The 12,207-nt window shown below is 40.7% G+C and overlaps 1 protein-coding gene across 39 annotated transcripts in view; it reads right to left on the reverse strand.

Annotated features, from left to right (window-relative positions):
* Nucleotides 1-3,487: 3,487 nt before the first annotated feature.
* tcf7l2 (transcription factor 7 like 2) overlaps nt 3,488-12,207 on the reverse strand; it is an 85,665-nt gene continuing 76,945 nt past the window's right edge. For 3 of the 39 annotated variants that reach the window (XM_037981045.1, XM_017436911.3, XM_037981040.1), the window contains 7 exons: nt 12,058-12,198; nt 11,797-11,959; nt 11,572-11,679; nt 10,382-10,445; nt 9,523-9,573; nt 7,713-7,785; nt 3,488-4,620 (listed from right to left, as the gene is read on the reverse strand). In XM_037981045.1, coding sequence (XP_037836973.1) covers nt 4,164-4,620; nt 7,713-7,785; nt 9,523-9,573; nt 10,382-10,445; nt 11,572-11,679; nt 11,797-11,959; nt 12,058-12,198 — 1,057 coding nt within the window. In that variant the 3' untranslated portion in view covers nt 3,488-4,163. Of the gene's footprint in view, nt 4,621-7,175; nt 7,238-7,712; nt 7,786-8,336; nt 8,410-9,522; nt 9,574-10,381; nt 10,446-11,571; nt 11,680-11,796; nt 11,960-12,057; nt 12,199-12,207 lie in introns of those variants that run through there. The other 36 variants (XM_017437027.3, XM_017436934.3, XM_017436993.3 and 33 more) reach the window with 25 other exon arrangements.

Raw genomic sequence — 12,207 nt, forward strand, 5'->3', positions numbered from 1 at the left:
TCAACATTGTTCCTCCATGCCACTCTCACATCAAAACTACTCATTTCTCTTCCCAGGTATACAAAGTCTCTCCTTCTCTAAATGTAATAGAACCGCCTTGTACACTTCGACCTTAAATGATGATAGTCTGTGTATTGTTCAAGGACATCTTTAACACAACTACAATCAGAATACTGTATACACTCAATAATAACAAAGTAAGCCATGAATTTACTTAATAACAACTGATACTTTTGTTTCTGTTTTTCTTTTTAAGTTTGCCTTACATGTTTTTTAAGGACATGGTCAAAAATCAACATGCACACTGTAATTAGGAACATTTTTGGACTGTAGTAATGTTTGTGTACTTTGTGGTAGACTTAAGCAAACTTATAATAAGAGAGAAATACGTGTTGCACTCAGTTGTGAGCATTATGTACTCTTAAAATTGCTGTAATTCTATTAAAAATGTCGTGCAAGTACAGGCAAAATTTTAAAAAAAGTAAAACTGAAATAAGATTATGATAGAGTTTTGGAAAAATCAAAATAAAAGTAGAAATTATTCTTACAGAAATTCATTTTGTCCGCCATATTTGATGCCAAAAGTTTCTTCTGAGATTTGTTAGCCCTCAAAGTATGTGTTGGGGATGACTCTCAGCTACTACACCAACTTTTAATACTTAAAACTGTAAAACTGACTGTGTTAGAGCCATTTTTGGGTTTGGTAAGTTCGACTAATAGGCAGCTATCCTGAATCAGGCTGCCTCCTGAGGTTTACCGTCAGTAAGAATCTGTCGTATTATAGATTTCACTTATACATTACAGAGACACTGCAGTCACTGTCAAACTACAGCTGTACTGACCATTAGGGTCGCTGCACAAACTCCTTGCAGTTTCTTCTGATGTCTCTTGGACGACCTGACAAGTGGAATACTTTCAAATCCACAGCAGCAGCAAAACAAAAATTGTATCGTTTGATCATCCAAACATTATCAGGGCTTCTCACCGTCGTCTATAAGTTCTTGTATTATCTTGGACTTTGTGAGGAAATTTTACAAGGTCTAAATGGAAAAAAAAAATAAAATCCTGTTGGAAACTAGGACTAGATGACAAGAATTGCAAACTGAAAGAGCAGAAGAGGAGTTTAAATCAGATCATTATTTGATGTGACCATCGTTTGCCTTTAAAAACAATAATTCTTCTACTAGCCTGTATTTTGAAGGGACTCTAGCAGGCAGCTTTTCACAAATATCTTGAACTAACCACAGACCTTACAGCTCAAATCTTTGTCTCTTGACCCCAGACCCACCCAATGTTCAGGTCAGGGCTCCATGCAGTCCATACAATCACCTCCAGGATTCCTCCTTTTAGCTGAAGACAGTTCTTATTGAAACAGGTTTGGAGTCGTCCTGCAGCAGAATAAGTTTGGGGCCAATCAGACACTTCTTAGACAGTACAACATGTCAAATAAGTATCTGTATTTCTCAGCATTGAAGGCTTCATTAATCCTGACCAAATCTTCAACTGCTTCAGACTTGCAATGGACCTCCTCCACCATGCTTCACTGTCGTCCAGATCTTCGGAGAACAAACCGCTTTCTGCTACAGGCAAATATTTTACATTTTGACTCGTCAGACCTGAGTACCTGCTGCCGTACGTTTGCACCCCAGTTCTTGAGTTTCTGTGTGCAGTTGAGTCTCTTAGCCATGTGTTGCCTCTTCTGACCAGACTTCACTAGACAATAGAAGGGGTACCTGGACCCCACATATGTCCGCTGGTTCTGAGCCGATGACACTGCTGGGCATTTTGCAGTTTTGAATGCAGGTAAGAACGACGTGTCTTCCATTTGCAAAACTAAGTTTCATTGGCCGATCACTGCATCTATGGTCCTCAGTGTCGATTTCTGTGTAGATTTCTTTGCACTTCTTCAAAAAACTTCAACAGCCCGTCTTGACATCTCAGTCTTTTTACGTGAGAGAGACCTCACTGAGGGACTCTGTGTCTTGCTGTGACGTCTGACCTAAAGCAAAAACTGTGTTCCTCACATTGGTAGCAGAGTTTGGTCGTTTCCTTGCCCAGTTTCAAGCATCCCATGACGATTTCTGTTTCAGTTATTGACTGTTTTTTTTTTTACCCACAAACAAAAATAATGGTCATTAGCAACTGGTTGGTTAATCACAAGCCGGACAAAAATCCTACAAAATCCCTAACTTGAAGTGAGTGTACCTACAACAACTGATGCTGGTATGAAGATAAAGGGTGGACACGAAAAAATAAGGTTTCGATCTGGCAAAATAAAAACACAAGTGTGCACATACTAAGTTGCTTTTATTAATACAGAACTGCATGCTACAGAGACTGTACAGCATAAACATTTATTCATTACAAAAACATGGTTTTAGAACCATTTAAAATAACAGGAAAAACAAACAAACAAAAAGATAAGAGCATAAAATAGAACAGGAACATCACAGCCGTTAAGGAAACATTCAAACTATTTATCATTAGCATCTTAATAAACCAGAGAAGAAATCGACAGATTACAGTCGCGTCATGTCAACTACAATGGCACCGAGTGGATGATTCTCTTGTAGCTTTTTTTACAGCCTCTTGCAACATCAACATGCCTATTTTTTCTATCTACCTATATGTAGTAGTGTACTTAAAAGTGGCAGTTTGTGTATTTTTTTTTTTTGGTGTTTAATAAGTTTTTTTATGAACCTCCTAATATACATAATTTGGCCCTTGTGGGTTTATACAGTATGATGTCCGTCTTTTTATTAATTTTAATATTTGACAATTTGCTACCAAACACATTTGTTATAGCAACATTTATACTACATACATAGCAATCTATGTAACGTCACAGCAAAGAATGGTATCAAAAGAAAATAAAAACAAACAACAACGAAACAAAAAAAAAAAATCCCTACAGCATGTTTTTTTTTTGGGGGGGGGGAGGGGCAGAGAAAATTAGCACAAAATTTGGCACGGAAAATCTGTACACAAATCTACAGTCCGAGAGATGTGACTGTGCAATAAAAAAAGAAGGGCTTGAGACGTTTTTTCCTCCCCATCTACTGAAGACACGGTACCCACTGTCTGGTTTCAAGTTTTCTTTTCTTTTCCTTTTTTTTTTTGTAAAATGGCTTTTAGACGCATTCCTTGAAAATGAAGTTGTGCATACTTCTGTTCATGAGATCTACGCAGTACACTGAGTGGAGTCCAGGTGTTTCAGCGAGGAAAAGAAAAAAAAAAAAAATCAATAACAAAAGGTTTGCTTTTTCAAAACCTCCTTGTAAAAATGGATCATTCATATAGCTTTTTTTTTTTGTTTTTTGCCTTAAGAAAAAATATTTGTACAATGTATCAAGAGGGGGAAAAAAAAGGTCAAAAAGAGACACATACAAGATACGACAAGCAATCTCTAAAGCAATAAATACTACTGGTCCTAGCGTTGTGACATTTTTGAATTTTATAACCCTCAAACCCTCCCACCCAACCCTCCCTCAAGCCCACCCAAACTTGCCTGACTCCACCCCAAAAGTAAACAAAAACAAACAAACAAACAAAAAAGAAAGACAACGCAGTGGAAGAATGCATATTTAACACATTAATTCCCCTCCCTCCCCGATATTCTGTACATTTAAACAAGAACAAGTAACATCACAATTAAAGTTGTTCCTCAGAGGTGTCGCCACAAGCCTCATGCCCTCCAAGAGTCTGAACGGATGCTGAACGACTGGTTCGCAAGCTCGTATTTAATACAAATAAAGAAGGAGAACCAACTCTTTCAAGGAAAAAAAGGGCTCGCTGAATAATCTACCTTTTTTTATATCCGTCTTTTAAACATTTTGAAGTTGAACTAGATACATTTTTGTTTTGTTTGCACTGTTTAACACTACAAAAGAAGACAAAACAAAAGTCATAAAAATTTTGGCAGATTCACAAAGCTATACTACAGCTCCTTGTATCATTTCTTTATAATAATTAGATTTTTTTTTTGATAACGAGGGGTCAAATATTGACCAATGAACTTTAATAAAACAATAACTAAAATTTAAAAGCCTCACGGCACAGAAACGAAAAGAAAGAAAACTGACGGCAAGTGAGATATAGCAAAGAGAGGGCGTCGAAGGGTGTGTGTAGAGCTAGAAAAAAAAAAAAAAAGAAAGAAAAGGAGGCTATTCTATAGACTTGGTCACTAGCGACAGAGGCTGGGGGGCCGAGGAGGGGAGGAGCGAGTGGGAATGACGCAGCGATGCCGATGACCGGGACATCGAGGACGCCACAGAGGAGCCCGGCTGCCGCGAGGACGAGACGTCACTGTGCTCCAGAGCTCCGTTGTGGGAGGAGGCGCCGGGCGTTTTGCAGGCTGCGGCTGAGTTTTCCATCTGAACCAAAGATGACGGTGGAGGCCCAGCCAGGAGGTGAGGGTGGTGGAGTGGCTGGTGGGCCGGTTTCATAGTCAGTGAGAGAGGTTGCATTTGTTCAGTCTGAGGTTTGGACTCTTTTGAGGTGGGGGAGTGAACCACGGAGGAGGGGGAGGATGGGGGGGAGTCTAGTAAGCTTCCGTCCGTAGAGGGAGGACTGGCACAGCTGCCTTCACCTTGAATGTAGCGAATGCACTTTTTTTTTCTCCTGGGGGACAAGGTAAAAGAGAAAGCATCTTTCAGCGTCAACTCTTTGAACTTCACGGCCTTCTGGCACTGATGCCGACTTAAATACACCTTTGCCTTTTTGAATTAACAAAACCCGTTATGTGAATCGTGATGAAAAGGTGCATTTAAGCAGCGTTATAAATCTTGTGCAAAAGGGAGAAAAGCGGTAAAGACACTAAGCCGTCAGACTGAAGAGACATTACGGAAAGATCACAGGTGAAGCACCTGAACAGGAAGCAGGAGGGGCATGGAAAGCACACACACACACAGATGATAACAAAAGATTAGAAGTGGCGGTGTTTGCTCTCTGAATTTAAAACTCTCCTTTCTTGAAGGAATAACTTCAGCTACAGATCAGCCTTGTTGTCCCAACTCACTCTCACACTTCCACGGAGCTCTGCTCAACCAGATCCGCACAACAATACATCTGCCCCACAGACACAAGTATAAGTTTGCGTCAGGGGTCAAGGCATCATGTTTACATTCCTGCCTCGGGTCGAGCCCCCTCCCCCTGCACGTCGAGTCCTGAGGCCAGGCTCGTTGTGCTCGGTGGAAAGCGATGAATGAAACACTGGAGTGAGGGGGAGTTTTGCTGCATTTATCTGCAATGACTTCTACCATGAAACCAGTGTTCGGATTTGGTTAAGGGGGAAATCTCTGCCCACCTCGTCTTTACGCTGACCCCGACAGTGACCCCGCTCCTCCCCTCCCCGCTCTCAGTTCTACCACAACTAAGCCAGAAGCCATGGGATTTTTTGTAAGCCTTACCAGGACGATGAAGGAGGTAAAAACAACAGGCTGATGTTTTACCACGGAAATGTCATCTTTCCAAAACAATCTTTTTATCTGTTATTAACACAGCATTGTATCTAGACATATTTTCATCCACACGGAAACAAAGAAAATGACCAAACTGCTGTAGTAACTATGCCAGGCGTGAATGTGGCGCTGTAATGCTGCCATGAAGCAAAAAGCAAATTCTTTTTGTGGACTGACAAAGTGGAACTACTTCTTCATGTCACATTAAACTACTGATGACCTGGAGTCATGTCAGTCCAGATACCTGGACATATTGGACAATTTTAGGCACAGGGACGGCTGGAGGGATGAATTTTCCCAACACGATTTTTGAAGCACATCAGACTCGGAGCTAAATTATTTATACACCAGCATTGGTCTTTTAAAACTATTCCCATTGTTTACGTTTTTCATGTTCATTGCAGGTCTTTTTCTGAAACATTTGTTTTGTATTTTTGACAGTTTAATAAAGTCATAAGAGCCTTTAGGCCTTAGATTAGTTGGTGCAATAATAAGGGGATTTTGTGCTGCTCTATTCAAAGTAAAGTCATTGTCTGCTCATCGAAGGAAGGCTGTCTATGAAGGTTCTGCTGTAGTTGAGCAACTGCAACACAAATGCAAGCATGTAATCTGTTGTTGTTGTTTAGTCTGTCACTCTTGGGGTCATAGGTTAGGCAGGACCTGGGACAGCAACATCAGTTTTCAAAAAGTTGACTTTTGTCTGTCCAAATGAGAACACAAGGGGGGTGTTTCAAAAAAAAAAAGTTAACTCTGGATCATGGTTTCCAAATATATTGTTTTGAAGTTCCTCCTTGTAGACACAAGGCTGAAACAATAAATAAAACCAACCTAACTTTCGATTATTCAGAAAATGCTGTTTTTGTGTGAACGGGACCTTAAAGCTTTTACTGTAACTCTAACAGATATAATTAATTACCATAAATGCAGAGAGCATGTGTTTGTTGAGAATGTAAAAAGGAGAAAGACGTGAAAAGATGCCAACAAAAACCTTGACCACATGCTGGGTGAAAGACAGGCATGCATTTCTGATAAACTCAACAATTCCAGAAAACAGCGAGGATAGGCTTTTGAGATCAGTCTGCACTGATACCGTGAGCTCAGGCCGGTGCAGAGCATCAACCAGGAATAAAAAAACAAAGATATTGTTTCGTTTCTACATACACATCACGGGCTCTGCAACTGTCCGTCAAGCTGCAACAAATGAGCTAATATCCATTTTTTAAGAGACTTATTGATTTATAGTATGTGCCTGTGTACGTTATTGATTCTCTGTCTTGGGGGGAATTACACCAGATGCATCTTTTAGGAAATGGAGCCCAGAGAGAACTTTTAACCTCTCTGACTGAATTACAGCACTTTTCAATCTCTTGATCTTCATGGTGGCTATTATTCTTTAAGAAATAGTGCCATCTTTTTGATCATGTTTGAGTCAGCTGGAAGGGAAATAAGAGGGCCCAGTGGAGATGACGGACTGTGTAGAGGAAGTGTGATCGCTTCAGCTCTTTTTAGTCATCCAGTACGCTTGACATTGTACCAAAAATTAACAATTTCTCTCAAAAATACAAAAAAAATAAAAACCCAACCCCTTAATTTGACCTTGAGCCCATCCATGAGTATGTCTAAAACCATTCAGATGAAACAGCAGAGATGGGTTGGGATGATTGTGGTGGAAGGCAGACACAGAGAAGGGTTTTATTTAGCAGAAACAAATACCTACCATGAAAATATTCCCAATTCAAAGACTGCTTGTGTCAGAACAGAAAGACAACAGGTAGGGACTAAGTAAGGGTTATTGAAGAGAAGGAAGAGGTGGAAAGGGAGGAGGAAGAGGGCACAGAAAAGAGTGTCACTGAACAGGCCCTCAGAGGAAGCAGGGCTAAATTTGTAAGCATTACATTGCCAATTAGAACACACATTGACAGTTAAGATAAGAGGGAATTATCAAATGCTTGGACAGAAAATGCATTTCAGATCTTAAAATTTACACTGCAAATTTTTTTTTCCAAATTACATTGGGAACATTGAAGTTTCTTCTTGAAAAAAGATGTTTTTGAAATCCATTTTCTGCCACTGGGCTTGAACTGAGTTTGAGAAAATAAAATAGTTGTGCAGGAATTTAGAGGAGCAGGAAATTTCTCAGTGAGGAAAAAGAGATTTCCATCTGTCGGCACACTGATAGAGCCAATAATCAAAGAGGAAACAGCTCAGTGTGGATGTCTTTCCTTTGATTGGTACTACAGCAGTTTTTTATACCTGCATGGTTTGCACCATAAACTCAGCTGGTCAAGCCCGAACAAGGCACGACACTTCTTTGGGGTATTTGCATCTGTTAGCCAAAGAGGTAGACACAAACACAAAGACAAAACAAAACAAAACAAAAAAAAAAACGAAAGAAAAAAAAAAGAAAGACAAAAAAGAAAATGTACACGTCATTGCACAGACAAAAACATAGTAGCCAGGGCTTAGATTTAGGCTGGCAACACTAGGATAACCTCCATATTAACCAAGCCATCAGACTCCAGATACTCCGAGCCCCGACCTGCCAGTTCAGTGAGACTGTGCATCCTGCAATGACACCCCTACGCGTTTATCCACACATTCACACGAACACATCAGGCATTCCCACAAACACTCTGGCGTATGCTGTTAATACCCTTTATTCCCCCCAAACAGGAAGTTAAAATCAAGAACCCCAGAGACAGACCGGCAGGGCGTGGCTGGAAGAAGCTGAGAGGTCACAACAGCCTGGCGGGACAGACAAGGGGGAGGAAGGCGAGGAGGAAGGAGAGCAGCACAGAGCAGAGGAGGAAGTCCCAGCATACAGTTTTACCCAGCCTTCACCTGGCCCCGGCCAGTGCAAGCACACACCATACACACCTGCACGGGCCACACCAGTTATTCTGTTGGTCGAGCCCAAAGCGCGCTCGACACTTCTTAGGAGCGCTCAGGTCTGATGCCGCGACAAGGAAGAGAAGCCAGCAGAGAGGAGGAATAGAACCAGTAAAATAAGAAAGTCAAAAATAGAAGAAACCCCCCACCCTGCCTCAAAAAACAAAACAAAAAACTGAAACTATGAAGCTTAGCAGTGGCTCGTAGAGCAAGAAGTTCCTTCAAAACCCACAAAGCCATGATCAATTGTGCATTTAAAGACAGACCAAACACAGATAAATTGTACCGGAAATTAGTAAAAAATCCAAACGCATGCAAATAATCAGATTACGATATTAATACGGGAACAATCGCTTTCATTCACGTGATCTAAGCTCTGACAGAAGTTAAAGGAGAATGTCAGAAAGTTCTTGTTTGGTTGAAAGGATTTAAACGGAGCAAATGCAAATTAGATTAACTTGCTGTTAGATGCTATCAGCCCACTATGGCTTCAAAAATAAAGGGTCAAGGTGGCAAACTAGGCAGTGGCAGCAGATTGTGAAAACAGTTAAGACTTAGTCCTAGCTGGGGGAAGGATTAAAAAGGCTGGAATCTACTCTTCAGACCTGGCATCAAACAGATGATTGTATCCCTGTCAGCTTGCATGCTCTACTCAGTTTTATTTGTAATATGATCAGAAATGGAGCTGAGTGACAGCAGGATTCAGTGTTTGAGTCCAGGCCTCATTAGAGTAGAGACACTTTTTTCTTTTTTTTTTTTTAAAGAAAAGGGAATAAGGCCAAACTCATGCTGACCTGTAGGAAAGGCACAAGCGCCGCTACCAAAGCTTTTAGATTAAGGAGGTTTACCCTAACATCACACCCTTTACTTCACAATAATGAGCTAACTTTATTTCATCAGTCCCTCAAGCGCACTGTATTGAGATTTTGACAAAACATGGAAATGCTCTGAACCAAAAAGCAACAGTATTTTAAAGAGAAATGTAGTCTAGCTCGAAGTCAAATAAACAGCAACATTTTAAGAAAAGAAAGAAGCAAACAAAGCAAAAAGAGCATTATCAGAATGAAAAAAATAATGAACCTGTCTTATACTGCACAAGTGTGGGTAATTACATATGCATTTATTTTAAAAAGAAAAACAGTTAGTAATTTAATACTCAAAATGACATTAGCACCTGTAATCGGAGGGAGTGAAAGGCAAGGGTTTGGAAAATATTCTCTGTGTTCTGAAAAAAAAAGAACAGATAGAGAGGCCTTCAAGAAGAAATCCGTCACCAAAACGAGCGTAAAAATACACAAATAACAAGTCGGCATAGCTCCTCACATTATGATCAGAAGAATATGAATCATGGGAATGGAAAAAAAAATATAGAGAGATATAGATAGATAAATCACAGAATTAGCAAACCTCCTTAATTTGAAGATGTGAGTGATTTGTTTTTAATAAAAGCATGCATAGAAGAAAGCAAAGGGGGTTGCCCAACAAGCACACACATGCACAGTCACTGAGTCACGTGCGCACGCACACACACACACACACACACACACACACACACACACACACACTCATTACAGTACTGCAGGCGATCTGCAGGGCACAGGCAATATAAAACAGGGGCACACACACACACATACACACACACACACACACACAACGCTGCCAAAGTTAATGGCTTTCACAATGCTTCAACTTCTTAAAAACACGTATCAAAATACCAGGGGGCTAAGAGCCCAAGAGGGGTGGGTGAGAGGGACTGTAGGGGGTCATGCATATTCAGTTATTATTAGCTAGGGAGAGCTATGGAAAATGGGGGGAAAGAGGGGGGTGCAAGCAACTCTACCATTTAAACATTGCATTTGGTAGCATAACTATACCAAGAAAAGAAAAAAAAAAAAAAAAGCCAGGCACAATATAAAAAAACATAACACACACAAAAAAAAAATACGAGCTTGACTTTTATCTTGCAAGATGTCACATCTGCCTGACACATGATGGGGCTCTTCTAATATGGGAGATAATTGCAGCTCACTTACCATTGCTCTCTGCTTGCTGCTTTTCCCTTTTTCTCTTCTTCCTTTTCCCCTGTTGGTTAGCCGCCAAAAAAATAGAAAGAAAAATAAAATAGACACAGACAGGAACCTTAGTTATTATATAGCAAGAATGCCCAAAACATGAAACAGAAGTAGGACTCATCTTTGTGTTTACTTATTTATTCATTCACTCTTTCTCTGCCTTGTTTTTTGGTTGGGTTTTTTTTTTCCTCCTGTGTTTGCCCTCCGGTTTGTAACAGCCACTGCAGGACCAGACAACAACTCTCCCTCCTCTCACTGTTTTCCGTCTCTCTCTGTGCTTTTCTTCTCTTCTCTGTATTCCTTTATTTTTATTTTTCCTCTGTTAACATGTAGACATTCTGACACGCTTCTGCTTTAAAAAGATAAGATTTCTCTGCGGCTACTCGACAAAAGGCTCTTGTGGTCAGCTTCAAAATCGGTATGTCAGAACAAAGAGTCCAGGATGCAGAACAATCAGCACTAAATATATTTGCTTCAAATACATTTATAGACAATTAAACACTTTTTTATAGACTCGGATCATGTACTTTTGATTTAATGTAAAATAAGACTGAAGACAAAAAAATAAAGTAATCAGTAATGATCGCCTTCATGTCAAAGAGTCAATGTCAAAAATCAAGAAAAGACCAAAGAGGATTCTCTACAAAATACAAACTCCAGTTTAGGCTAAAAAACAGAAAAACAAGGAGTGTATTCCTTGAGGTGGAACTGGCATGAACCCTAAAAGTATACAAGATTCTGTGTCCAAATATTCATTAAAATGCATCAAAACTGAACAGCATACATAGCCAAATAAAAACCTAAAGAGCTTTCCAGAGCAAACCAGGTCAATATAATAACCTCAAAAGGAGAAAGGAGCAACATACCAGTGATCGATGAAAACAATCTCCTAAACTAAAAAGACCACACCTGTTTTTTTCCTAATGCTCATGTGCGCCCACATGCATCAAGCTTCATTATTTACTGTTAAATTGTATAAGGCTTCAGCAAAAACACGCAACAACTGCACTACTTGCATTTAGAAAGCAAGTTCTGATAAAAGCTCAGCTGTACGTTTCAGAGGAATCTGATACCTTGGACCACCTGTATGTCTAAGACTACCGAAAGGGGAAAAGAAGAGGCTGTTACAACTTGTAAACTTAAAAACTTACATAGTTGTCTCGTGCTGACCAGCCAGGGTACAGCTGCATGTGGAGCTGTCGTTCTTTCCTGGCCAGCTCGTAGTACTTGGCCTGCTCCTCTCGCGATAAGGCGTGCCACTGTGAGACGAGAAGCAGCTCAGGACTTTAGCCACGACCACTTTGGAGTTTCAGGTATGATCGAGACACAGTTTTGTTCAAATCAGCAGAGCAGTTGGGTTAGACTTTTGGACTTACCCTCCGCCCCAGGATCTGGTTGATGGCAGCGCTTTCTTTCAGTGTGCACTCAGCCACCACCTTGGCTCTCATCTCCTTCATGTAGAGCATGAAGGCGTTCAGAGGCTTCTTTATGTGGACCTGCTTCTTTTTCTCCTCTTCCTTTTTAGCATCTGCCTGTTTCCTGGGGTGGGGTCAGAGGGCAGTGGGATGAGAAAGCCGAACCAACGAGCACCACAAGACTGAAAAAGTTGACTTTAGTCCTCAAAGAGTTGTACTCACGAGCTGTTGAGAGAGCTAATGTCGCTGTGGGAGGATTCCTGCTTGACGTTGGGTGTGACGATGGCCGGGTGAGGGATGCCCGTGGTGTGCAAACTGTGGTGGGGGGGCACCATGTGTGGGGGGAACCTGGAGGACAGAAGACTGTGTAAA

The sequence above is a fragment of the Kryptolebias marmoratus genome, linkage group LG17 (assembly GCF_001649575.2).
Source record: "Kryptolebias marmoratus isolate JLee-2015 linkage group LG17, ASM164957v2, whole genome shotgun sequence".
NCBI lineage: Eukaryota > Metazoa > Chordata > Actinopteri > Cyprinodontiformes > Rivulidae > Kryptolebias > Kryptolebias marmoratus.